The sequence below is a fragment of the Heptranchias perlo genome, chromosome 3 (genome assembly GCF_035084215.1).
Source record: "Heptranchias perlo isolate sHepPer1 chromosome 3, sHepPer1.hap1, whole genome shotgun sequence".
NCBI lineage: Eukaryota > Metazoa > Chordata > Chondrichthyes > Hexanchiformes > Hexanchidae > Heptranchias > Heptranchias perlo.
In genome coordinates this window covers 42475205-42499889 of record NC_090327.1, presented here as the reverse complement: position 1 = coordinate 42499889, position 24685 = coordinate 42475205, and the positions used below count along the sequence as shown (strand labels likewise).

Genomic DNA, 24685 nt, shown 5'->3' with positions numbered 1-24685 from the left:
CTAAGCCATGTTGGGATTTAAACACAAGGATGTGAATTTTAAATTTGACACATTGGAGGACCAAGACCCAATATAGGTCAGCAAGGATGAGTGTGACGGGCGAGCAGAACTTGGTGCAGGATAGGGTATGGGCAGCACTGTTTTGGATGAGCTGAAATTTGTGGAGATCGGGAGGCCGGCCAAGAGAACACTGGAATAATCCAGCCTCGAGGTTTCATGTTCAGGCCACAAATCTGCTAAAAACGTAAAAGCAAAATGGAGGAACACTCTTAAGAAGGCTAAAAAAAAGTTATGGGTTATTTATTGGAAAATGTTTTTTTACATTTCTTTTGCATTTGTTCCTCTTTTTACCAATTTCTGCTCTGTATCCATGCCTATGCTACCACAGAAGTTTGTGCTCATCTGTGAAGTGCAACAACAATTAAAAATAATGCAGGTAGACGTGGGGGTACTGGATAAGTAATCCATGCTCTTCAAACACTATTGCAGAGCTGAGTACTAACTTAAAATAATTTTTATTTTAACAATGTGCTTCAGTTTATATCCTGACAGTATATTCCTTTAAATACGTTTTTTTTAATATATTAGCTGATCTCCCACAGCATTACTCATAGAAACTTGGAAAATATGATGTTTTATAAGGACTGAAGTCTTTTACTATATACCACACAGTGCAATATTCTGCTGCTCGGAGGGAGCTATGTGTAACTGACTGTTAGGCCACAAGATCTAATTGTTGGGAGTAGGTACATACTGAGGTGAATTAGAAGGCATCTCCAGTAGTAGGGCAGGCTTCTCTGAAACCTGTTTCTCTTTATTTAAATACATTTTTAAAAATTGCGACACTGATGCTTTAATAAAATAACATTATTTGACTTAACACAAGAAATCTATGGGAGATCCGATAGTAAATAAATAAATACATCAAAAATTAAGATTGAGGAATTCGACTTGCGTCCAAAACAGGCGCAAAGTCGGCAAAGCAATGGCTCCACATGCTGGTCCATGCCAGCCTGAGGCTGAAGCCACATTTGGCTTTGGGCCTCATTTAAATGCCACCGGACGAGCTGCAGTGCAAAAATTAGGCACCTCGCTACAGCTCGTCGGTCAGGGAGGGCATAAAATCGGTTAGTTGTCATGTTGAGCCAGCTGGCAGCCGGGTCTGGGAAGCAAGCCCTAAGCCGGGGGGGGGGGGGGGGGGGGTGGCAGCAAAGGAGCCTCAAATGCTTCAGCGGTGGACCAGTTTTTTTGTGGGCCTAGAAGGAGCAGTTCTGCTTCTCCTGGGCCCACAAAAATTAAAACGGAAAATTTGCTGGATCTTTTTTTGAGCAGCTTCCGGTGGTCCCTTTAGGGATCGCATGATAGGCCGCTCAATGGTTGACACAATTAGGCGGAGCATCGCAGCGCAAGCTCCGTCCATTTGTACATAAATTTCGCGTTTGGGGTCCTACAATCGAAGCAGGATCCTGATTTGTTTATTTAAGGAACCTAACTCCTGCTTCGGTTGGGCGTTCTGGATGACTAAAAGTAGCCCAAGCCAATATGACCTCCGGTCCAATTCCGGTGTAGCAGAGCATACCACAAAATATGGAGGTCTAATGCTGATTTTACGCTGGAAAAATGGGCAATCGTGAGTTGAATGTCTTCCCCTATATTTAGAGGGGAAAAAAAATGAGTAAACTTATCTGCAACCTTGGCTCCAACAATTTTCTGCCCTCCTTCATTACCAACATGCCCAGCTAGACTCAACATTTTGGGCTCCATCCGCATACTTTACTACCTCCATCCATACAGTTTACTCTTCATGTTCACAGTCACAGTACTGCAGAGAAGCCATGATAGGCAGTGCACACCTAGACTTGGCAATTGCAAGTGATACAAACAACTTACAGGAAATGGAAGTCATGGCATCCACAGGAATAGCAAACACAGAATGATCAAGTTCGACATGACCTGGGATTCAGAAATGCTAAGTACCAAGAGCCAAGTATATCATTTTAGAAAAGCTAACTTCAAAAAGAAATTACAGAACAGTTTAAGCAAATTGATTTGTAAGACATTGTTCAACCAAGCTTCAGTAGAGAACAAGTGGAATACCTTTAAAGGCATAATGCTAAAACATGCAAGATATATACATATCTAGAATCAGGAAGCACTGGCTAAACAAGTGTGACTCGAACTGGATTAACAAATTAATCAGAAGTCAAATAAAGAGGGAAGATGACCTCTACATATCTTACAAGAAGATGTGACTGCAGGTTGTGCAGTGACCATGGATTAGACAAGATGTTTCGTTTTCTATATCCAATCATAGTGAATGTAAGCCAGAAAAGGGGGTTAATTTAGATGTATCTGTGGCCACGGTTTGGCTAGAATATTCTTAGTTAGATGAGAATGAAAGAAATAAACACCATACTTTGTTCAGGAAGAGGTAGTTTTGTGTGTAAAAACTGCTCAAGTGAAGGGTGCAGGGGGTCACATGATGTACGCCTTAGCTGGCTTTTGACCGAGCACAGCTCCTACAGCTAAATGGCAGACAAATCAGTGGCTACTGTTGGTGGTAAAGCCCATCTGCAGAGCACAAACTCTGTCGTGGGACAGTGCAATCTAGATTGGAGACAATGCCAGTGTGAAGAATTCAATACCAGCCAGGCCACACCCGCTAGCTTCACCACACAATGTACAAGACTGTGGCAAGAGGAGGGTGGCACGTCTTATCAGGTTTTAGCACAGCCCATGGAATTCTGAGGCCTGGAGAAACCAGCAGCTATGATGACATGCTAAGCGCAATGCACACGGTACTCACCAATGAGGTGTGAGACTTGCATGTGAGACACCTTTGCAAGAGGAAAATGTTGCGACAGGTGTATTTTTCAATGTATTACATTATTGATTTGAATTCCTTATTGCCAGTAGCAGAAGTAATGCAATGTATACTCGACATGCCTACTAAAGACGAGGAGAATCACATGGTGGTACTTTCCAGTAAACTGGCGTACAGTGACAAGGGTTCTCTGTTCAATCCCTGGGTCTTGTTATTGTTTACTTAGATATCAGGCAAGCAAAGGATCATAGGGGATGCAGCATCTGTTTACCAGATCGGTTGGTGAATCAGAACCCAAGTAAAATATCTAGCCGTAAACTAAAAATGTAACAGATGTCTATCTAGACTTTCAAAAAGCAGTTCGAAAAGTTCTGCCAGAAAGGCTACTTAGTTAAACTCAAAGCAGTGGGGATTCTCGGTAAAACTTGGAACTGGATAAGAAATTGGCTGAACGGGTAGAAAACAGAATTAGAGGAATAATGTTAAGGTGGGGGTATCTATTACTCATTTTTTATTTACTAATCAAAAATGCAATTAGCCACATCTGGATTTCCAATCAGACACATGTGGCTAGTGGCTGATATTAGACAACACTGTACTAGCAGACACCACGTGGTGTTGCTCATGGTGTCTTGAAGCTATGCTGTTTTATACTACACAGTGTAAAATATATTTTCAGGGTGACTGATTTTTGTGTTTGAATGTGTGAAATGTTATTACAAAGTATTATAGGAGTTTCAGCAGTATTTTCAGATTCATATTATGTAATTATGTCCATATCTTCAAGAAATTGTAAATCAGTCCCCACCACTTACGCTTATCACAGGCAGCCACCTATATTGGATGAATAGTGCTAATAATTTGCCAACGTCAATTATAAAGTCAATTTAAAACGTATTAAGCGTGCCGGCTATTTGGGGCAGTTCAATAAGTTCTTTGCACCTCGTTAATCCCCTGTTTTTACCAATTTACACACCACTTCACAAACACATCTGTACGATGTTCATTTTTAATGCACTGGGGATTTCTGGGACAAACTGTTCAGTTAAACTGGAGTTGTATGGTTGCAGAAATGCAATATTGGGGATTAAAATATCTAAAAGAATCACTAGAATCTCATGCATTACAAAAGCTGGACTGTACTTGTAGACAGCAGCACATATCCTGAAGTTACTTGATCTGGCCATAATAGGATGCATGAAGATGAATGAAAACACATTAATGTTTCAAGTTTGCTGGGTTTCAACTGTACGGGTTCAGCTGTTGGTCTCAAATATAAGTCACTGGTGATCATTTTTTATATATTGGATCAGAAATTGCTTGGAGCGGCGAACCAACACTGCTTGCTGCTCCATAGATTTATACTGACCCACTAACTTACCGTGCTCTTTTCCTCAAATAGGAAGCGGAGAAGAGCCCAGCATCAGTTCAAGTGAAGCTTGAACCCTGGGAGAAGCAAGAGAATCGAGTTCTCCCCTCGACCAATCAGATCACAGCATTTTTGACAAGCTGCGTTCACTGTCTCTGCAGGCTTAGAGCGTTAAACCAGGAAGTGAAAGGTACAACATTAAAATCAATGTAAAAACAGTTATAGACAGCAAAAAATAGAGAGGATAAGAAATAATTGAATTAAATAAAAGAGACAGACGGGAAAAGTAAAAAAAAAAATTTTTTAATGACCAAAAACTATTAAAATAAGGGGTAATGAGACTCCACGTTTTTAAAAGTTAATTTTCAGTTGTTTGGCAATTAAGTCTTACCACGCTGTTGAAACTTAGTTTAGACCTGTATTTTTAAGCGTACCTGTCTTGTGGTGTAATTATTTACTTTCCAGCTGGGCAAATAAGCAAGTTTGCACTTTTTCAAAGATTTCTCTGATTGCAGCTTGCGATGTCCCTTTAATTCGAAGCTGTCATATCGCCGGTGAACCAATGGGAGCAAGTTCCAGATTTCTACGTTTCACTTTGCATATGCGAATGCCGGAACTTGCTCCTCCATTTCGCCACTAACAACAGAGACCGTGGTGAGCTCACTGTTATTTCCCGAGCGATTTCTGCCCCAATGAATTGGAGATTGGATTTACCATCCACCGTTTATATGGTTTAATCGCGTTAACACCAACGCATCTGCTATAAGTGATAGGGACTGTATCACTTTCTATAAAATTAAAGAAAAATAAACAGATCTCTGCTGCAGTTTTACTTTAGTCCTGTTTAGAAGCTTAGAAACAGTGCTCCTCCTGTTGTAATCAGGAGCTCCTCTTTAATGTTTACAACCACATAACCCACTCACTTAACCTTGAATAGTTGCACTGTTAATCAATAACCAAAGAAGTAATCTTCATTTCCACAGAAATAAGGCGATCAGTGTAAGAGTAAATTGAGAAGGAAAAGTGCTGAAACAATCTATTACTTTTCTGAGTTTTGAAAGATATGGCCGTTTACATTTGAAGGGCAGGAAGTTTGAAGTATCGTAGTTCTAGCATCAGTGGTTCCATCAACCTTGCTCAGATAATGGTTTTGAAAAGAATCTAGCCAGACAACAATGCTGTGTCAATATGAAGATTGGGAAGCTTAAGTTGCAGTGCTTATAATGAGTATTAGTGCATGGTTGATTGAAATCTTATTCCAATTGGGTGACCAGCCATCATTAATTCCTATGTGCCTCTCATCCTGTGATTTAATAAGTTCCCTGTCTCCATTCCAGCATCAAACCTGCTGGATCAGTCATGATTGCATCCATTACTAAAAGGTTCAGAAGACGGCATCGTAATATTCTGAAATCGGATATGTTCATTGCACAATATCAGTGCTAACAATGCCTAATTAGCATAAAAAGCCAACAAAATAAACATTTCACAAGCTGTAATGAATCTGTTTATATGGGGGGGAGGGGAGAATATAAAAACAAGACAGAATAATGCACACAGGAAGTCAAGCACCAGCAGAGACAAATGAATTGGAGACAAAGGAAGCTGCTAAACCAAAGCAATTGGTATTAGAGGTAGGGTGTGGGGTAGGGGGCAGGGGGGAAAGAGAGAAAGCATGAGAGAAGACAGGCTAAAAAACATCAATTTTAGGAGAGAAGAATAACAACGAAAATTCCAGATAGAGACAAATTACAGATACATTATTTTCCTATAGATAACAGATACTCAGCTAAAAAACTACATGGCATAATACTGAACAAAGATTTCAGTCATTATCATTTTTTTTGTTCAAAACTTGCCTTCCCCAGATGGCTAATTATCTTCCTTAGTGAGTAGTGAGCCATAAAAATCAAGAAGGTCCCAGGATTGATTCCCGGGCTGTGGTGAATTAGTTGATCTCAGTCAAGGCAACAGTACGGTGCTACAAAAGGCCTGGATAATGATGGGGAAAATCAACCTCTTTGCTACATGATGCCCATGGAACCGATCTGCAACAGTGATTATGGACTTACCCGATCCTCATTGCCAACCACATGCTTTTCCAACCTCAAGTACCTTCCAGGCTATTTCTCTTCCACCAGCCAACAACTTGCATTTATACATTACCTTTAATGTAAAAAATACCCCAAGGCACTTCACAAATGGAAACAGACAGGGAAATGGACGCCAAGCTATGCAGTAGCTTGGCGTCCATTTTTGTCTGATTATGCCTCTTTGAAATGGCGTGGGTGTTTTTCTACTTTAAAGGTGCTATAGGATAAAAAATAAAGAGGAAGTACTAAAAAGATTAGCAACGCTCAAAGTAGAAAAGTCACCCGGTCCGGAAGGGATGCATCTTAGGTTGCTGACGAAGTAAGGGTAGAAATTGAGGAGGCTCTGACCACAATCTTCCAATCCTCCTTAGATATGCAAGTGTTGCCAGAGGACTGGAGGATTGCAAATGTTACATCCCTATTCAAAAACGGGGAGAGGGATAAACCCGGCAACTACAAGCTAGTCAGCCTAACGTTGGTGGTGGGGAAACTTTTAGAGACATTAATCTGTGACAAAATTAATTGGCACTTGGAAAAATATGGATTAATAAATTAAAGCCAGCACGGATTTGTTAAAGGCAAACCACGTTTGACTTACATGATTGAGTTCTTTGATGAAGTAACAGAAAGCATTGATGTTGTGTAAATGGACTTTCAAAAGACGGTTGATAAAGTACCACATAATAGGCTTGTTAGCAAAATTGAAGCCCATGAGATTAAAGGGGCATTCGCTGCGTGGGTACAAATTTGATTAAGGGACGGAAAGCAGAGAGTAATGGTGCACGGTTGTTTTTCAGACTGGAGGGAAGTAGGCAATGTTGTCCCCCAGGGATCGGTGTTCGGACCACTGCTCCTTTTGATATATACTCATGACCTGGACTTGGGTATAACTTCAAAGTTTGCAGATGACACGAAACTCAAAAATGTAATAAACAATGTGGAGGATAGTATCAGACTTCCAGGAGGACAAAGAAAAACTGGTGAAATGGGCAGATGAAATTTAATGCAGAAAAGTGTGAAGTGATTCATTTTTGTAGGAAGGATGAGGAGAGGCACTATAAAGTAAATGGTACAATTTAAAAGGGGGTGCAGGAACAGAGAGACCTGGGGCTGTACATACACAAGTCTTTGAGGGGGGGCAGGACAAGTTGAGAAAGCTGTTAAAAAGGCATACGGGATCCTTGGCTTTATAAATGGAGGCATAGAGTACAAAAACAAGGAAGTTATGCTAAACTTTTATAAAACACTGGTTAGGCCCCAGCTGGAGTATTGTGTCCAATTCTGGACACCTCACTTTAGGAAGGATGTTAAGGTCTTAGAAAAGGTGCAGTGGAGATTTACAAGAATGGTACCAGGGATGAAAGACTTCAGTTACATGGAGGAACTAGAGAATCTGGAGTTGTTCTCCTTAGAGGAGAGAAGGTTAAGAGGAGATTTGATAGAGGTGTTCAAAATCATGAATGGTTTTGATAGAGTAAATAAGGAGAAACTGTTTCCAGTGACAGAAGGGTCGGTAACCAGAGGACACAGATTTAAGGTAATTGACAAAAGAACCAGAGGAAATGACATGAGGGAAAAAAAAATATGCAGCAAGTTGTTATGATCTGAAATGCACTGTCTGAAAGGTGGGTGGAAGAAGACTCAATAATAACTTTCAAAATGGAATTGGATAAATACACGGCAAGTGGAAAAACTTACAGGGCTATGTGGAAAGAGCAGGAGGATTGGGACGCATTGGACAGCTCTTTCAAAGAGCCGGCACCAGCACGATGGGCCGAATGGCCTTCTTCTGTGCTGTATCATTCTATGATTCTATATTAATTGTTACGTTGTTGTTGTCATCTCTCCACAGATGCTGCCCGACCTGCTGAGTGTTTCCAGCATTTTCTGTTTTTGTTTCAGATTTCCAGTATCTGCAATTTTTTTGTTTTTTGTCATCTCTCTCTCCCTTTACAGTTACAGGTACAGAAATCACCTAGCTGCAATTAAAACAACTAGTCTTATTAAGCTACCAATGTGGTTTCAGCAAGGTTAGCCGATCACTGCCAGCTACAAGATCAAATTCACAATAAAGTAATTAACATAATAAAATTTACATTTGTCTGACCAAGATTACATAGACTGAAAGAGGTTTGGTTACTAACCATCGTTTTATAAACAAGCTCTAAACATTAATGTTTTATCTCATAGCTCCCTTTATGTTTCCTTCATAGGTAGAGAAGGCAGAAAATGCAAAAGTTGCAATAAAAAGAGGAACCAATTAAATTGCTCCAAAAACTTCTTGAAAATCTTTTCAGCCTTTGTGATTAAACTAAGAAAATTATAAATAAGATTTGTAACATAATAAAGACATCAAAAATTTACAAGAAAATTTTTAAACTTACTTTTGTAATAGCGTTTTCTATGTTTAAAATGTAATCGGTGGGGTGAGCAATACGGGAAGGTGGTGGGCCTGATTAGCCCCCAGCGGGTGCACTAAGTGGGAAGGTCGGTGAGAGAAGAAGTTGGGGCAATTGGGGTTGCTGTTTATAAAGAGGCAATGACAAGTGCCTTGATGGGCCCTTTGGAGAATGCCGAGAGGCACAGAAGGTAGCTGTGGGCTTATCCAAGGGGTATTCAAGCCTGGGACGGCAGTAGGAGAGTAGGAAGTCAGAGGAATAGTGATGGATTGGAATAGAGATTAGGGGAGTAAAATACCCGATTGGAGGAGAAATGAAAGGTGGCATGACAGGAAGGGGAGGATACAGGAGCCAAGAGCTCAAGAGGAAAAAAAAGGGAGACAGAGTAATGGGCTTGGGTCTGGAGCAAAATGCGTACACAAATAGATATGCAGGGAATTGTCTCCTTTGTCTGAGAACGAAATAATGCATACCTGTGGAGCTTTCCCAGTCTGTGTTAAAACTGGGTACAAAGTTACTGATTCGACAGAAGAGTTATAAATAGCCAAAGGAACATTTAATGGGCATGGGAGTCTGTTTACCACATAAGGATTTCTGGGGGGTTAGGTGGGTTTTGTAGCAGAGTTGGAATTTACCTGGAGGACTGAGGATGTGGATTTTGAAGTGAGAGGCAATCTGGATCATCAAACAGGAAATGGTGGTTAAATGCATCACTTTTCCTCTCTATCAACTTCAGGGGGATAAACTTTGCTCTAGTACTTTGAGCAGGGTTAAGAGTGAATTGTCCTAAGCAAGTGCTCAGTGAGTCTAAGGAAGAGATTGGGGACTAGTGGTGTTAATATAAAAATGATGTGGAGATGCCGGTGATGGACTGGGGTTGACAATTGTAAACAATTTTACAACACCAAGTTATAGTCCAGCAATTTTATTTTAAATTCACAAGCTTTCGGAGGCTTCCTCCTTCGTCAGGTGAACGATGTGAAAACGAGGTGAACGATTTTTCACATCGTTCACCTGACGAAGGAGGAAGCCTCCGAAAGCTTGTGAATTTAAAATAAAATTGCTGGACTATAACTTGGTGTTGTAAAATTGTTTACAATTAATATAAAAAGCCAGGGGGAAAGGAAGGTCACAAAATACTTACTTGGCAAGTAGGGGATACCGAAGAAGGGTGGGGAAATTGAGATTAAATGATAAAGCACTGTCATAACTAACAAAATAGTAGAACACGCTTGTTGGGCTGAATGGCCTGCTCTGTTCCTAACACTGCCTTTGTGACAGCAATAAATTGTCTAGACGGTCGATCGTTACCAGTAAGATTCATGATGTGCGTTGAAATCCCATTTGATGACTTTCAAGTTCCCCCTTTTAGGTTGCCCAGGCAAGCTAACTTGTACCTGAATCTGAGGTTGCAGTAGCTTTCCCTCATTTAAGCAAAGCTACCTAGGTTGTTCCTGAATATGAGGTTGCATAAGTGCCTGTGCATCTGGAGCTTTGAAGACTATAGGATGGCTGCCCTGCTCCATCTCCAATGTTAAGTACCAGTCAAAATTGGAAGTCTCAAATTATTCAATCTTCGACTCACATTTATGTTTCTTGTTTGGTGCTGCATCAGTGGCTGCTATTCCAGGAGGATAATCTGAAATCTGATCCCAATGCCAAGCCCTCCATGGGAGTTATTTTCTGAGCTTTGTCCCCATGGGAGAATGAATAGTCCTTGAAAAGAGGCAGCCTTGTGTTCTTTGTCTTTTTTGTCTGTCTTTTGCTAGCTTTCAGTAGAGGTTGAATAAGGTCACTGAGTTTCTGGAGTCTGCTTTTCTTTGTCCTTTCAAAAAAGTCTTGACAAATTTTGCAGGCTACAGAATTTTGGTTTAACACAGGACAACACAGACACCTTTCAGAAATACTAGTTGAAAGAAATAACTTTTTGCACTCGAATCAGGGCTCAAAATGTGAAAAATACATTCAACTGCAAAAAATTCCTCCAAATTTAATAAGCATTTTACTTTATTTATTTTCACTTAACAGTCTCATTACAACATTTTTCATTGCAACTGGGGCTGGCCATAGAAGAAAAAGAACTAATGCAAATGCATGAAGGGGGTGGGCACAGAGACGCAGTATGGCACCAGATAAAAGCCTCTTAAAGGAAGAAGCATGGAAGAAGCATGCCTTCAATATTCCTGATTACATTAACCATTTTATATGAAGTATTATATAATGTTGAATGAGTTATTTAGGTATTTTTAATGCAAACTATAAAACCATTATATATGCTGACTGTCAACTTTGAAAGCTGACAGTCAACTTTTCAGTGTTCTACAAGAAAAAATAACTTTTTCCACTCGCATTGGAGGTTGTGAATATTGACCAATTAGATCATTTGGAAGGTGGAACTCCAGCCTAGCAGAACTATATTGGTTGGAGTGTGGGAGTGGAACTAATCAGACATTACTTCTTCCCACTATTTGTTGCAAACACAAGACAGAAAAAATTAAAATGAGCTGTTGGTTTTTGGGAGTTACAGGTGTGTTTATTTATTTGCCCCCAGTTATATATAACAAATAAGATGATAAAATACAACTTCTAAAAGCTTAACTTTTTTTCCCCCAAAAGTAACTTTCTGGGGCATGCATGGATGTTACCTCATGTGAAGTTTTATTTTCTTCAATACTGGTTACAGCTGCTTTTTTGAGATAAGGACAGTGTGAATGCATTAACTGGATTCATTTGAGTACTCCTGTTCCTCGACTTGGGGAATTGCCAAGGTTTAGAAATAATGGAAAGTGAGGTTGGAATTATGATGTAACTGAAAACTTTATTTAAAAAAATTATACAGATTCATATTCAGAATTGTCAGAGGCTCCAAAGGTGCTGGTAGAGAACATTCTGGAGGTTACTCAAAAAAAACAAACTGAAAATGTAATTAACAATTCAACAATGCTCTGTCAAAAACATGTTTTGGTGCTTTCCTTTCCACCACAGCATTTTTCCTAAATTGGCCTACGGTTTTTTCCTCTACTTCTGCCAGGAGATTGTGAGACATGCATCTGGAGGAAGGGGGGGAAAGACAGTGCAAGTTACATCATGCTGGGACAGGACAGGCTCGATGTGCCAGCCTGTCCTTTTTCGTATGTTTGCATAAACGGGAGAACTCGAAAGGCTAGCAAGAAGAACCCCTGAATAACCGAGTTTGACTGAGGTGGATAAAAGTCTCAACAACATGGAGGATGAGGTAGGAGCAGAGGCATGTTATGTTATAGAGGTGGAACTGGGCAATCTTGGTGGTAACAGGCACGTGGGATCAGCTCAAATGGGGCACCACGACTGTGCACCATTGGGCTCAATCTGATGTAGCTGCCAGATAGTGGGCCCGATATTAGGAGGGTGGCGGGTTGGCAGCGGGGGGTCGACTAGGTGCGTGGGTAACGTGCCCAGTGAAATCGGGGTGCTCCGCACGCGATTGCAGTTTGATTGAAGGTACTTACCTTTGCTTCCGGGTTTCGCGCTGGATAGCTGCACAGCGGGCAGATAGGCTATCAGCTGGAGGAGCCCTATTTAAAGGGGCAGTCCTCCACTGACTGATGCTGCAGAACATAGGCAAAATTACAGCATGGAGCAGCCCAGGGGGAAGGCTGCTCCCAGGTTTAATGATGCCTCACTCCAGGTCTTATTGGATGGGGTGAGGAGGAGGGGGAGGACAGAGATCTCCCCCCCACCCCGGCGGGCGGGAGGAAGCGGCCTGCCTCTGCCACCAAGAAGGCCTGACTCAAGGTGGCAGAGGAGGTCACCTGCACCACCGACATATTGCGCGCCTGCATACAGTGCAAGAGGCGCTTCAATGACCTAAGTAGGTCAGCCGAAGTGAGTACACTTACTCATTCCCCTACACTCCATCTGCCACATCACCGCCCGCACCCCACATCTCCTTCTGCACTGCCAAAACTACTCTATCACATCACTCCTCACACCCACTCAAAGCTCACCCTCATCTTACCTGCACTTACTCACCTCGCCAGTACTCATCCCGCCACTACCACTCAACCCAATCCACATACAATCTCATGGCTCTATCTCATACTCACCCTCTCATGCATCTCGTTCACGGTCAGCCTCACCCAACCTGCCACTACCTGTGCTGCAGCCACAGGGCATGCATCACATATGTGCAGTAGGAAGCGTAAGGCAAACGTGTCGTGAGCATGAAGGGGATGCACAAGGGTTTGTCATGGTTTTTAAACTTATATTTAATTTTTGATCAACTCACATTACATATTATATTGGCACCACTACTGTCACGTCTTTGCGAATCTTGGCTGGTTTGTGCAATATTGCCCTTTCCTGAGCATCACTATGAAGACCCACAACTGATGCCACCCATTGTGTCACTGCAGAGTGGGTGTAGGTGTATTTGCAGAGCTCTTTTGTGCAGACGACTGAGAGACATCGGCGATGTCCCCGGTGGCACCCTGGAAGGATGCGAAGGAGAAGTTGTTGAGGGCAGTGGTGACTTTGACAGCGACAGGTAAGAAGATGGTGCTCGGGCCAGCCGGGAGCAGCTTGGCATGAAGGAGGCTACAGATGTCCACGACTACATGTCGAGTGACTCCGAGCCTCCATGTGCTCTGCTCCTCAGAGAGGTCCAGGAAGCTGAGCCTCGGTCTGTAGACCCTGTGGCGAGGGTAGTGCCTTCTGCGAAGCATCTCTCTCTCTGCGGCTGCCCTCCCTCCTGCTGTGCAGGTGGATGTGTCACAGTACTGTGTTGTGGAGCTCCACGTGTCAGAGGTGGACGGCGTGGCTGGTGATGCTGTTCGCCCTCCGAGGAGGTTATGTCTGCTGCTACGGCGGCCCCCATCCGGAAGATGTATGTTTGAGGGAGTCCGCAAGGTAGGTAAATGTGTCTGGACACCGGGGTAAGTGTGCAAGTTGGTGAATTTTATTGTTAGGAGGAGGGTGGTGGAGGCCAAACTTTGTCCAAAGTGACAGAGTGGCCTCCTGCAACGAGTGAGGGTCCCTCCCTCAACGTGTCAAATGGACCTTTGCAGCTGCCACAGGCTGATGGCTGCAACACGTCCATTTCAACTGGAAGTGCTTCCCCCAGTACGGGAAACAGTCCCGGTTGACTTGAAAATCCTACCCCTCCTAAAATATCAGGTCAATCAGGTCTGTAAACAACCTGAAGTACCTGGTTAAATACTTTAAGTGGCATCCCGCCAGCAATTAGTCCCACATGCGGGGGCTGCGCACGCATGTCAGTGCGTCACTGGGGAACCAAGAAGTGGGTGAGTTGGAGCTGGGCTCCGGACCCGCCCCGGGAATCCCCGATTTTCGGAGCCCCCCCGCCACGAACGCACCCGCACTGGGGTGCGAAAATCGAGCCCAGTGTGTCAGATACTGAGACGCAGAGTTTTAGGAGGTCTTGCTAATGTTGAGTTGAAGGAGATCCTTGCTCATCAAGAACAAAATCAGCGAAGTAGTCAGACAGCACAATGGTGGTCAAGGAATCAAGAATAGTGACTGAAAAGGTAAAGCTGGTAGTGGTCAGCATAAAGGTGAAACGAATGATGCTGCATGTAGACACAAAAAAGGGACCAAGGATGGAGGCTTGGCGCACACCCGATTCGACAGTACAGAGGGAAGATGAAAAATCATTACAGGAGACGTGCTGGCTGTGTTGGGGCAGGTAGGAGTGGAACCATGTTAGGCCAGTGCCATGGAAGTGACCACAGAGGAAAGCCAGTGGAGAAGGATGGAGTGGTCAACTGTGTTGAACTTTGCAGAGATGTCAAGGAGGACTAGATGTAATAGTGCACCACAATCAGAGGATATCATTTGTGACTGCTGAGAGCAGTCTCGGTGCCATGGGTAGGTACTGTAAGGATTCAAAGAGGGAATGATGGGAAAGGTGGCATGAAAGTAGGTGGCAACAACATGCTCAAGCTCTGGGAATTTCCCCCGGGTGGGCGAGAGGAGGATATTCTAATCGGCCACCTAACTTTGGCAGAAACCCTGGATAAACGGCATATCTGCCGATCTTCTGCTAAAGTTACGACGGCTGATCGAAAAAACCCGAGGAAATTCCCAGCAAAGGACAGGAAGGTTGGACATAGGGCAGCAACTGGAGAGGGCAAAGTGATCAAGGGAGGGTTTTTGAAGCGAGGGGTGGTGATGGCAACCGCGAAAGGTGGAGGTACAGTGCCTGAAAAGAAAGAGCCATTGGCAATATCAAAGTGTATTGAGCCAGGCAGCTAACAAGTAGCATCTATAAATACGTTTTATCAATTTTTGAGACTTGATATTGGAGTGTCACCTCAGACTCAAATCCTTTCGATAATGGATGAGTGAAAAAGAGTCACATGCAATATGGACCCATAAATATTGCCTGGTCTCAATAAGCAAAAACCTTTGTTGACTTATTCTCACAACCCCTGGATTAATTTCATAAATTTGCCTGGTACAAACTTGTGAGTTATGCATGCATCATTATTAACTTGAGGCTATTCTGCCTCAGCTATTCAAGCAAACAATTTCTAAATGAGACTGGGAGAAAAAGTAATTCTAAGCCATTGTATTCTGAAGTTATAATGAGCTCCTACCACATATATATTACAGCATCGCTTCCCTGAAGACCCAAATCAAACCTGGCCCCGTAATGCACCATAAGGCTCAGCTCCTATCGCACACTGTATTCACCAACTGAGCCAAGCGGAGCTACGCTCATTTTCCAATCAACCCCAACTTTTGATAAGAGGTTTATAAAGTTTGGTTAGAATGACAAATCACACTCTCATTTTTACATAGAATTTACAGCACAGAAACATGCCATTTGGCCCAACTGGTCTATGCTCCACACAAGCCTCCTCCCACTCTACTTCACCGTACCCTATCAGCATATCCTTCTATTCCTATTTCCCTCACATACTCATCTAGCTTCCCTTTAAATGCATCCATGCTATTCGCCTCAACTATTCCATGTGGTAGCAAGTTCCACATTCTAACCACCATTTGTGTGAGCAGATACAGACAATTCAAAGTATTTCCATTTTTAAATAGGATCCATTGTTGGAGAATTTTTAAATTTGGCCAAAATCTATTAATGCATTTAAAAGTTACTGTGATGACAACTTAGTGTTCATTGGCAAACTGTGGCATTAAATAAATCCTTTACTTTTATCATAGAGGAGGAATTAAAATCCGCAACACATAAGTATGGTTTTAGTTGACTTTAATGGAGACAAAATATTTACAAACATTAGGCATCTTGGACAGCTGGCAACCCTTGTTGCAGTCTTGCTGCCTTTAATTCTTCCACTCTGATTTTTGCCCTTAACAGGTCTTCCTCTAATGCTTGTTTTCTTTTAAGGCTTTCTCGTTTTTCATCAAGATACAGACCAAACTTCCTTTGATTTTCCATAATTATCTCATGTTCCTCTGCTGACATCAATTGCATTTCTCCATTATCATGACTGGTCATATGGTGTAGGGCACTCCTGTGGTGCTGGTGGTGACTGAACAAAACATCTTCCCTTCTCGCAGGTCTAGGAGATGGTGTTAAAGATACTCTCGCCCCACAAGATGAAAAAGGTGAGGCAGAGCCATTTGTGGCCTGCTGAGTCTCAGTTTTGTTCTGTTGCTCCAAGCTTTCACTTGGCTGTGATAGTATAGTTAATATCGGAGGAGGTTTCTCTTCATGTTCAGGTTCTGACTCTGGTGTTATCCAATCGGGACAGGAATGGGACTGGTAGCCTGAGGTTCCAGGTTGTGGATACAAGCTAGCAGGCTGTTCCACACAGGAATCTTGTTCAGAAGCAGAACTTCCACCAGGCCTGACGAAAAAAGATAAAATTGTTGCAATAGATTAGAGGAAACCATGAAAAATATTTAATAAAATAAATTAGAAATACAAAAAAAATTACAGTGAAGCTGAATGCCAAGTGACCCAAATACAATAAAAGAACATGTGAATTGTCCAATGAACACCAACAATGCTGTGCCTGTAAAACAAAAGTTTCCCTTTGTCATCCAAGCTGGTCTCCTTTCCCTACTATTCTTCCTAAAAAGTTAAGTTATAGATTCTACTACTACTCTCTTAAATTATCCTTTTAAGCCTATTCCAGTTAGCTGTAGCTCGGCCTCCTTTTTAGCTCTTTCCTATTCTCCTCTTTAAATTCAATGGTCTAATACTACCGTTATACTTCTCTTTCCTTTCATTATCCTGAATGTTAACACTTATGATCACTATTCCCCAGTTGCTCCCCTACCTTTGCTCCCACTATAAAGTTCCCGTTGTTGATTAGCATTGTGTCAACTACTGCTTCATTTCTGGTCCCCTCCATTACATATTGAATCAGGTAACAGTCCATTATCACAGCCAGAAATTTTTTACTCTTTTTACTACTAACATGATGCAAGCTTCGTCCTGCATGCGGGTGGTTAAACCCCCTCCATTATTAAAACAGTTCCTTTGCTGAATGTTCCCTTCAATTTTCTGTGAAATATCCAGTCAATATCAGCTGTTTAGTCCTGCGGTCTATAGTAAATAGGCACTAGTGGTTTCTCATTTTCTCTTATATGATGCATGCCCTCATCCTACCCAATGCCGACATCAATCTCCTAAACAGTTTGCATTCCCCCAGTGAAGAATCCCATTTGTGCTCCTCTCCCCACCAGATTTCTGTATACCTATGATGTCTGCACTGTGTGTACACTAACCCTTCTCATTCTGCTACTTTTGCTGTTAGACATCTAGTATTTGTGTAAAATAGGTTCCATTCCTTTATTTTTGCCTCATTTGTGTTTGATTTCTTCCTTTCTTGTTTATTCCTTATCTTGACTAATTCCTTGTAGTTTTGCTTTGCTTTTCTGTATTATCATGTTCTCTAGTTCATTTAGTCTCTCCTCGATCAGTCTGCCTAGCCTATCTGACAGTACCCCAGTTCCTCTTCTGTTTAAGTGGAACTCATCCGGTCAATACAGGGTTCGTCTTTCCAAAAAGGTTTCCCAGTTCCCTAGAAATCCAAATTCTCACTTCCTACACCACACATGTACCCACATGTCTCTCTTATGCCAGCCTGCCTCTTTACTCCTGCACGTGGCACCAATAGTATTTTAGAGAATGTTGCCATTTTGGTTCTTCCCTTAAGTTTTTTTCTAGCTCTCTGAAATTATTTTGTAGGATCCCTGGACTACACCTGCCCACGTCATTGGCTGCAATGTGGGTCACAACAACGATTTTCTCCCGCATCCCATCAGCAGATCATCCACCAGTGAGTTGAGATCCACCACCCTTGTACCTGGAAGGCAACAAACCTGTTGGTTCTCATGGTCATGGATGCATATCTTCCCATCTACTTATCTAAAAATTGCATCACCTACTATAACTACTTTTCTGCTCTTCCGATATACCCCCCCGCCCCCCCCCCCCCCCCGACCTTGGCAGCTACTGGAATCTCCTTGACGTTCAGAGATCACATTTCCCGCAACTAAGGTTCTGTCGTTCTGCTCAATCACTCCCTCACCTCCACCTGTGACATTCTTATCCCCATTAAAACCCTCACACTCTCCCACCCTGCCGTTCCCCTTGATATCTGGTATCATTGCTCCCTTAATTCCAAGAGGCGCAGACTTATAGGAACATAGGAACAGGAGTAGGTCATTCAGCCCCTTGTGCCTGTTCTGCCATTTGATAAGATCATGGCTAATCTGTGATCTAACTCCATATACCTGCCTTTGGCCCATATCCCTTAATACCTTGGATTGCCAAAAAGCTATCTATCTCACATTTAAATTTAGCAATTGAGCTAGTATCAATTGCCATTTGCAGAGAGAATTCCAAACTTCTACCACCCTGTGTGTGTAGAAATGTTTTATAATCTCACTCCTGAAAGGTCTGGCTCTAATTTTTAGACTGTGCCCCCTACTCCTAGAATCCCCAACCAGCGGAAATAGTTTCTCTCTATCCACCCTATCCGTTCCCCTTAATATCTTATAAACTTCGATCAGATTCCCCTTAACCTTCGAAACTCCAGAGAATACAATCCCAATTTGTGTAATCTCTCCTTGTAACTTAACCCTTGAAGTCCGGGTATCATTCTAGTAACCCTACGCTGCACTCCCTCCAAAGCCAAATATGTCCTTCCGAAGGTGCGGTGCCCAGAACTGCTCTCAGTACTCCAGGTGCGGTCTAACAGGGTTTTGTATAGCTGCAGCAGAACTTCTGCCCCCTTGTACTCTAGTCCTCTCGATATAAAGGCCAGCATTCCATTCGCCTTATTGATTATTTTCTGCACCTGTTCATGACACTTCAATGATCTATGTACCTGAACCCCTAAATCCCTTTGGACATCCACTGTTTTTAACTTTTTACCATTTAGAAAGTACCCTGTTCTATCCTTTTTTGATCCAAAGTGGATGACCTCACATTTGACTACAATGACTTCCATTTGCCACAGTTTTGCCCATTCACCTAATCTATCAATATCCCTTTGTAATTTTATGTTTTCATCTACACTGCTTACAATGCCACCAATCTTTGTGTTATCGGCAAACTTAGATATGAGACTTTCTATGCCTTCATCTAAGTCGTTAATAAATATTGTGAATAATTGAGGCCCCAAGACAGATCCCCACGGGACTCCACTAGTCACATCCTGCCAATGTGAGTACCTACCCATTATCCCTACTCTCTGTCGCCTTTCGCTCAGCCAACTTCCTAACCAAGTCCGTACTTTTCCCTCGATTCCATGGGCTTCTATCTTAGCTAACAGCCTCTTATGTGGGACCTTATCAAATGCCTTCTGGAAGTCCATATAAATAACATCTATTGACATTCCTCTGTCCACTACTTTAGTCACCTCTTCAAAAAATTCAATCAGGTTTGTCAGGCACGACCCACCTTTCACAAATCCATGCTGGCTCTCTCTGATTAACAGAAAATTCTCGAGATGTTCAGTCACCCTATCCTTAATTATAGACTCCAGCATTTTCCCCACAACAGATGTTAGGCTAACTGGTCTATAATGCCTTGGTTTCCCTCTCTCTCCTTTCTTAAAAAGCGGAGTGACATGTGCAATTTTCCAATCCAGAGGGACAGTTCCTGAATCTAGAGAACTTTGAAAGATTATAGTTAGGGCATCTGCAATGTGCTCACCTACTTCCTTTAAAACCCTGGGATGGAAACCATCTGGTCCTGGGGATTTGTCACTCTTTACTGCTTTTGTTTTCTTCATTACTGTTGCTTTACTTATATTAATTTTATCAAGTCCCTGTCCCCGATTCAATATTAGTTTTCTTGGGATTTCCGGCATGCTATCCTCTTTCTACTGTAAATACTGACGCAAAGTAATTGTTCAACATGTCCGCCATTTCCCCATTGTCAATGACAATATCCCCACTTTCAGTTTTTAAGGGGCCAACACTGCTCCTGACCACCTTCTTTTTCCTAATATAACTATAAAAGTTCTTCGTATTGGTTTTGATATCCCTTGCAAGTTTCTTTTCATACTCTCTTTTTGTAGCTCTTACTATCTGTTTTGTGACCCTTTGTTGATCTTTGTATCTTGAATGTAAATATTTTAGCCAGATCTGGCTGGACCACATCAAGCACTATCGAACCCTGTTCGTTTCTGCTAAATCCGCTCACTACTCCAGGATCATCCTGGAATGCAAAGAAAACTCCCAGCTACTCTTCTCCACTACCAACTGTCTCCTTAAATCCTTCTTCCTTCCCCCTCACCTCCAACAAGTGAGGGGAGCTCATTGACTTCTTTGTCACTAAGATTGATACCTTCCGTTCAGCTGCCTCTGCCGTAGTTCTCCTCTCCTTGCCCAGCAAGGCATGCTTTCCCCAAAGTTTCCTCCTGCCCTAGCCCCAAACCTGCATCTTTCTCTAGTTTCTCTCATATCTCCCCTCATAAGAACATAAGAAATAGGGCCAGGAGTAGGCCATACGGTCCCTCAAGCCTGCTCTGCCATTCAATAAGATCACGGCTGATCTTCGACCTCAACTCCACTTTCCCGCCCGATCTCCATATCCCTTGATTCCCCTAGAGTCCAAAAATCTATCTGTCGCAACCTTGAGTATACGCAACTCAACATCCACAGCCCTTTGGGGTAGAGAATTCCAAAGATTCACAACCTCTCAGTGAAGAAATTCCTCCTTATCTCAGTCTTAAATGGCTGACCCCTATCCTGCGACTATGCCCCCTAGTTCTAGACGCTTCAGCCAGGGGAAACAACCCTCATGCACTCTCCCAGCTCATCTTGTCTACGAGACCCACCTCCTGCTTGACCCTATTCCCACTAAACTGCTGACTCCCCAGCTTCTCTTCTTGCTGCCATGCTAGCTCAGTTCCCTCTCCTCAGGTATTGTCCCTCTTCTGTTCAAATCTACTGTCATCACCCTTTCCTCAAAAATCCTACCCTTGACCCTTCTGTCCTTGCAAACTACTGCCCCATCACCAACCTCCCCTTCCTCTCCAAAGTCCTTGAATGTGTTGTCATCTCCCAAATCCGTGCCCATCTTTCACGCAACTCCATGTTTGAGCCTCTCCAATCAGGTTTCCGCCCTTGCCACAACCCTGAAACGGCCTTAATCATTCCCTTCCTTCTTGACCTAGCTGCAGCCTGACACAGTTGATCATGCCATTCTCCTCCACTGTCCAGCGGAGTAGGACTGCCCTTGCCTGGTTCTACTCTTACCTATCCAGTCATAGCCACAGAATCTCCTGCACCCACCACGCACCGTTACCTCTGGAATCACCCAAGGATCTACCCTTGGCCCCATCCTATTTCAAATAAACATGCTGCCCCTCGGCGACATCATCCAAAGACAAAACATCAGATTCCACATGCACGCTGACGACATGCAGTTCTACCTCACCACCACCAGTGCCTTTGTGTTGTCAGATTGCTCGTCTGACACCCAGTCCTGGATTAAACATTGGGAAGATCAATGTATTGGAATAGGCCATTCAGCACAATTGATCTATGCCAGTGTTTATACTCTACACAAGTCTCCCTCCAACCTAATGATCTCTTCTCACCCTGCCCCCTCTTTCCCTTTATTCCCTTCACTCTCATGGTGTCTTTCCTTAAATGCATCACTGCTCAACCACTCCATGTGGCAGCGAGTTCCACATTCTCACCACCCTGTGTGTAAAGATCTGTTAGTGGCTATCTTACATTTATTCCAATTCACAAAAAATGTTTGGCTATTATACTGGCCACTAGCAACTGATTGATTTCTGAGCCGCTTTGTTACCCAAGTTCAGTATAGCCAAGAGTCTCAAACTTGCAACCCAATTAGGAGGCTAGCACTCGCCTAACTGAAATCAAAGGTCTAGAATTGGAACTTGAATCATTTCCCCATGTTGGTCGTCTCACCAAAACTTCAGGTCATGTGTGATCATATCTTCCCAGTTCCAGAGACATGGGTGATGTGGCCATTGTAATAATGAGTTCTGTATACAAGCCTCATGTAAAGGGAATATTTTTTTAAAAATTTTATAGTCAGTAAAATGAGAGAATCTTACCTTTGTATGTTGTCGCCGTCTATCACCTTCAAAAGTGGTTGGAAAATGTGAGGAATCATTTCTAGGATTCTTCTGGTTGGCTCAGAGACGTTTCCTTTATAGTCTGGATGCAGCTGCTCTCTCCTGGCTATCTCTTGTTTAGCACTTTCTTTAATGCGTTTATATAGTGTTCGTAAAGCCTGTGCGCTACGAGACGGACGATCCACTCCAACAGCATTGTATTGCTGTGCTATAGTTTCCCAGCAACGATTTTTTTCAACTATTATAGCCTGATTATTCTTATGAACCTCCAGGACCTTTATGTGAGGCCATACAAGTTTTAACAAATCAATCTTTTCATATATGGTAAAATTTGAGGATCGGTTTGATTTTTTCCCTAGCATATTTTGTACAGAGCACATCACACAAACTTCAGACTGACTGCAAAGCCTACACTCACACTATAAGCTGAAGCTTAACTAGGCCAGCCTTTTTAGGCCTACGCCTATCAGGAAGGGTTCATTGAAATTCCTTTCAGCTTGACTTCATCCAGAGATCATCTGCAGCTGATCATCTGCAGGCTGGCTAAGCTAGGCCTGACCTACTTAAGGCTCCAGACTAAAATGAGACTGTGCAAGCCCCTGATGCTGAGACCAATCAAATGCTGGGCTGTTTGGTTATCTGATCTGTTTTTCTGGTTTTGAAAGCGTTAGCAACAGAATCCCTGTGCAAAGGTGCAGGTGTTCTAAAGCTGTCATTTTGCTGTAGTGCACACAAACCTACAAAACCAAAATTAGCCTGATCTTTATGTCATAGTGTAGCTGCTAAAAACTATAACTTTAACCTTAAAGACAAACTTTATATTTGAAACAGGAAAATTCACATCAAACTATGAACAAAGAATTATTGTTGTTGTTATAATATGCACGAGTATTCTGCAGTCTGTACACTGATCCCTGACAGGGCCCCAGTAATCCTGCTGTGGAGCTTTTAGTGTTGTTTGCATTCCCCATGCTAGTTCTGATGTCAATCAAGGAACTTCACTTCCTCTATCATGCTGGGTTGTACTCAGCTCAATAAGTTTAAATAAGCTGTCACATTACGGCCTGCACTAAATTATTGATTAATTTTTTTTAATAAATGAAGTCACTTTGTCAAAGGCACACTGACAAACGTTTTTAAAATCTTAGAATTAAAAAAAACAGTAAGCTGAAAGGCAGATCTTTTGGCAACAAAAAACAGCCTGAAATCTGAAACCATAAATACATGAAACCCACACAACAGCTTATAAAAATATTCAAACCCGTTCTACCAAATTTTTAGTTTTTTCATAATTTGAATTCAAATACCACAGCATATTTTATGCATCTATAAGATTGGCTTTCTAGACCACAGTGCAACTTTTTTTTTGCATATTTCAATTAATATGTAAAATTTCACCAATACTCAAGAGGAGATTGTGGAAGATTAATTTCTAAACCCAATCTATATAGGGTAACAGTCAGAATACTGATACAGAATTAGAGATGTCACCATATTGCCATCTGCTGACATTTCAATAGATAAAATCCATGATAATTGCATCCTTGTAATAATTATATACCATGACACTCAAATAGAGGATGAACAGAAATGTTAAAGTACTTTGCAAAGCTTTAAAAAATGTGGGTAAAATTAATTTGAGAAGGCAGAAAAGTGGCATTTTACAATACTATTAAAATGTACGGTGATATAAACAATTGTATCATTTAAAAGGCACTGCACTCATGAAAAAACGTTCACTAAATATTCCTTTCTTTGTTCACAAATACACAACAAAACCTAAATTCCATGAGACATTATCAAAACAGTTATGGAGCAATTCTACTGTGAATATTACAACTGGCTCGTCTCTTTTTGTGTACTTCAGCTTGGCTCATTTGGTAGCACTCCCACTCCTGGGTCAGAAGGTTCTGGGTTTGAGTCTCAAACCAAAAGAGTAAGCTCATAACTTAAGCTGTCGCTCCAATGTAGTATTAAGGGAATGCTGCATTATCGAAGGAGCCGTCCTTTGGATGACATGTTAAACTGAGGCCGTCTGCTTGTTGAAGTGGACATTAAAGATATTGTACTGACGAAAGGAATCCTTCTGGCCAACACTGCTCCCTCAGCCAATATCACCCCAAAAAAGAAAAAATATTCATTTATTTCATCAATGCATTTGGGATCTCTCTGTGTGGAAAATGACTGCTGCTTTACGTAGAATTAGAGAATGTACAGCACAAAAACAGGCCATTCGGCCCAACTGGTCCACGCTGGTGTTTATGCTCCACACGAGCCTCCTCCCTCCCTACTTCATCTAACCCTATCAGCATACTCTCCTATTCCTTTTTCCCTCATGTGTTTATCTACCTTCCCCTTAAATGCATCTATGCTAGTCGCTACTCCTTGTGGTAGCGAATTCCATTCTAACCACTCCCTGGGTAAAGAAGTTTCTTCTGAATTCCCTA

At 42.2% G+C, this 24685-nt stretch overlaps 2 protein-coding genes across 4 annotated transcripts in view; both read right to left on the bottom strand.

Moving 5' to 3' along the window:
• Window positions 1-24685, bottom strand: part of rad54b (RAD54 homolog B) — a 166991-nt gene that overhangs the window by 111474 nt on the left and 30832 nt on the right. The window lies entirely within an intron of this gene.
• Window positions 15894-22781, bottom strand: LOC137312904 (fibrinogen silencer-binding protein). The gene is made up of 2 exons (XM_067979282.1): window positions 22218-22781; window positions 15894-16511 (listed from the first exon to the last, which is right to left on the bottom strand). Exons 1-2 carry the CDS (start codon window positions 22616-22618, stop codon window positions 15938-15940), a joined length of 975 nt encoding a protein of 324 aa, XP_067835383.1. The 5' UTR covers window positions 22619-22781; the 3' UTR covers window positions 15894-15937.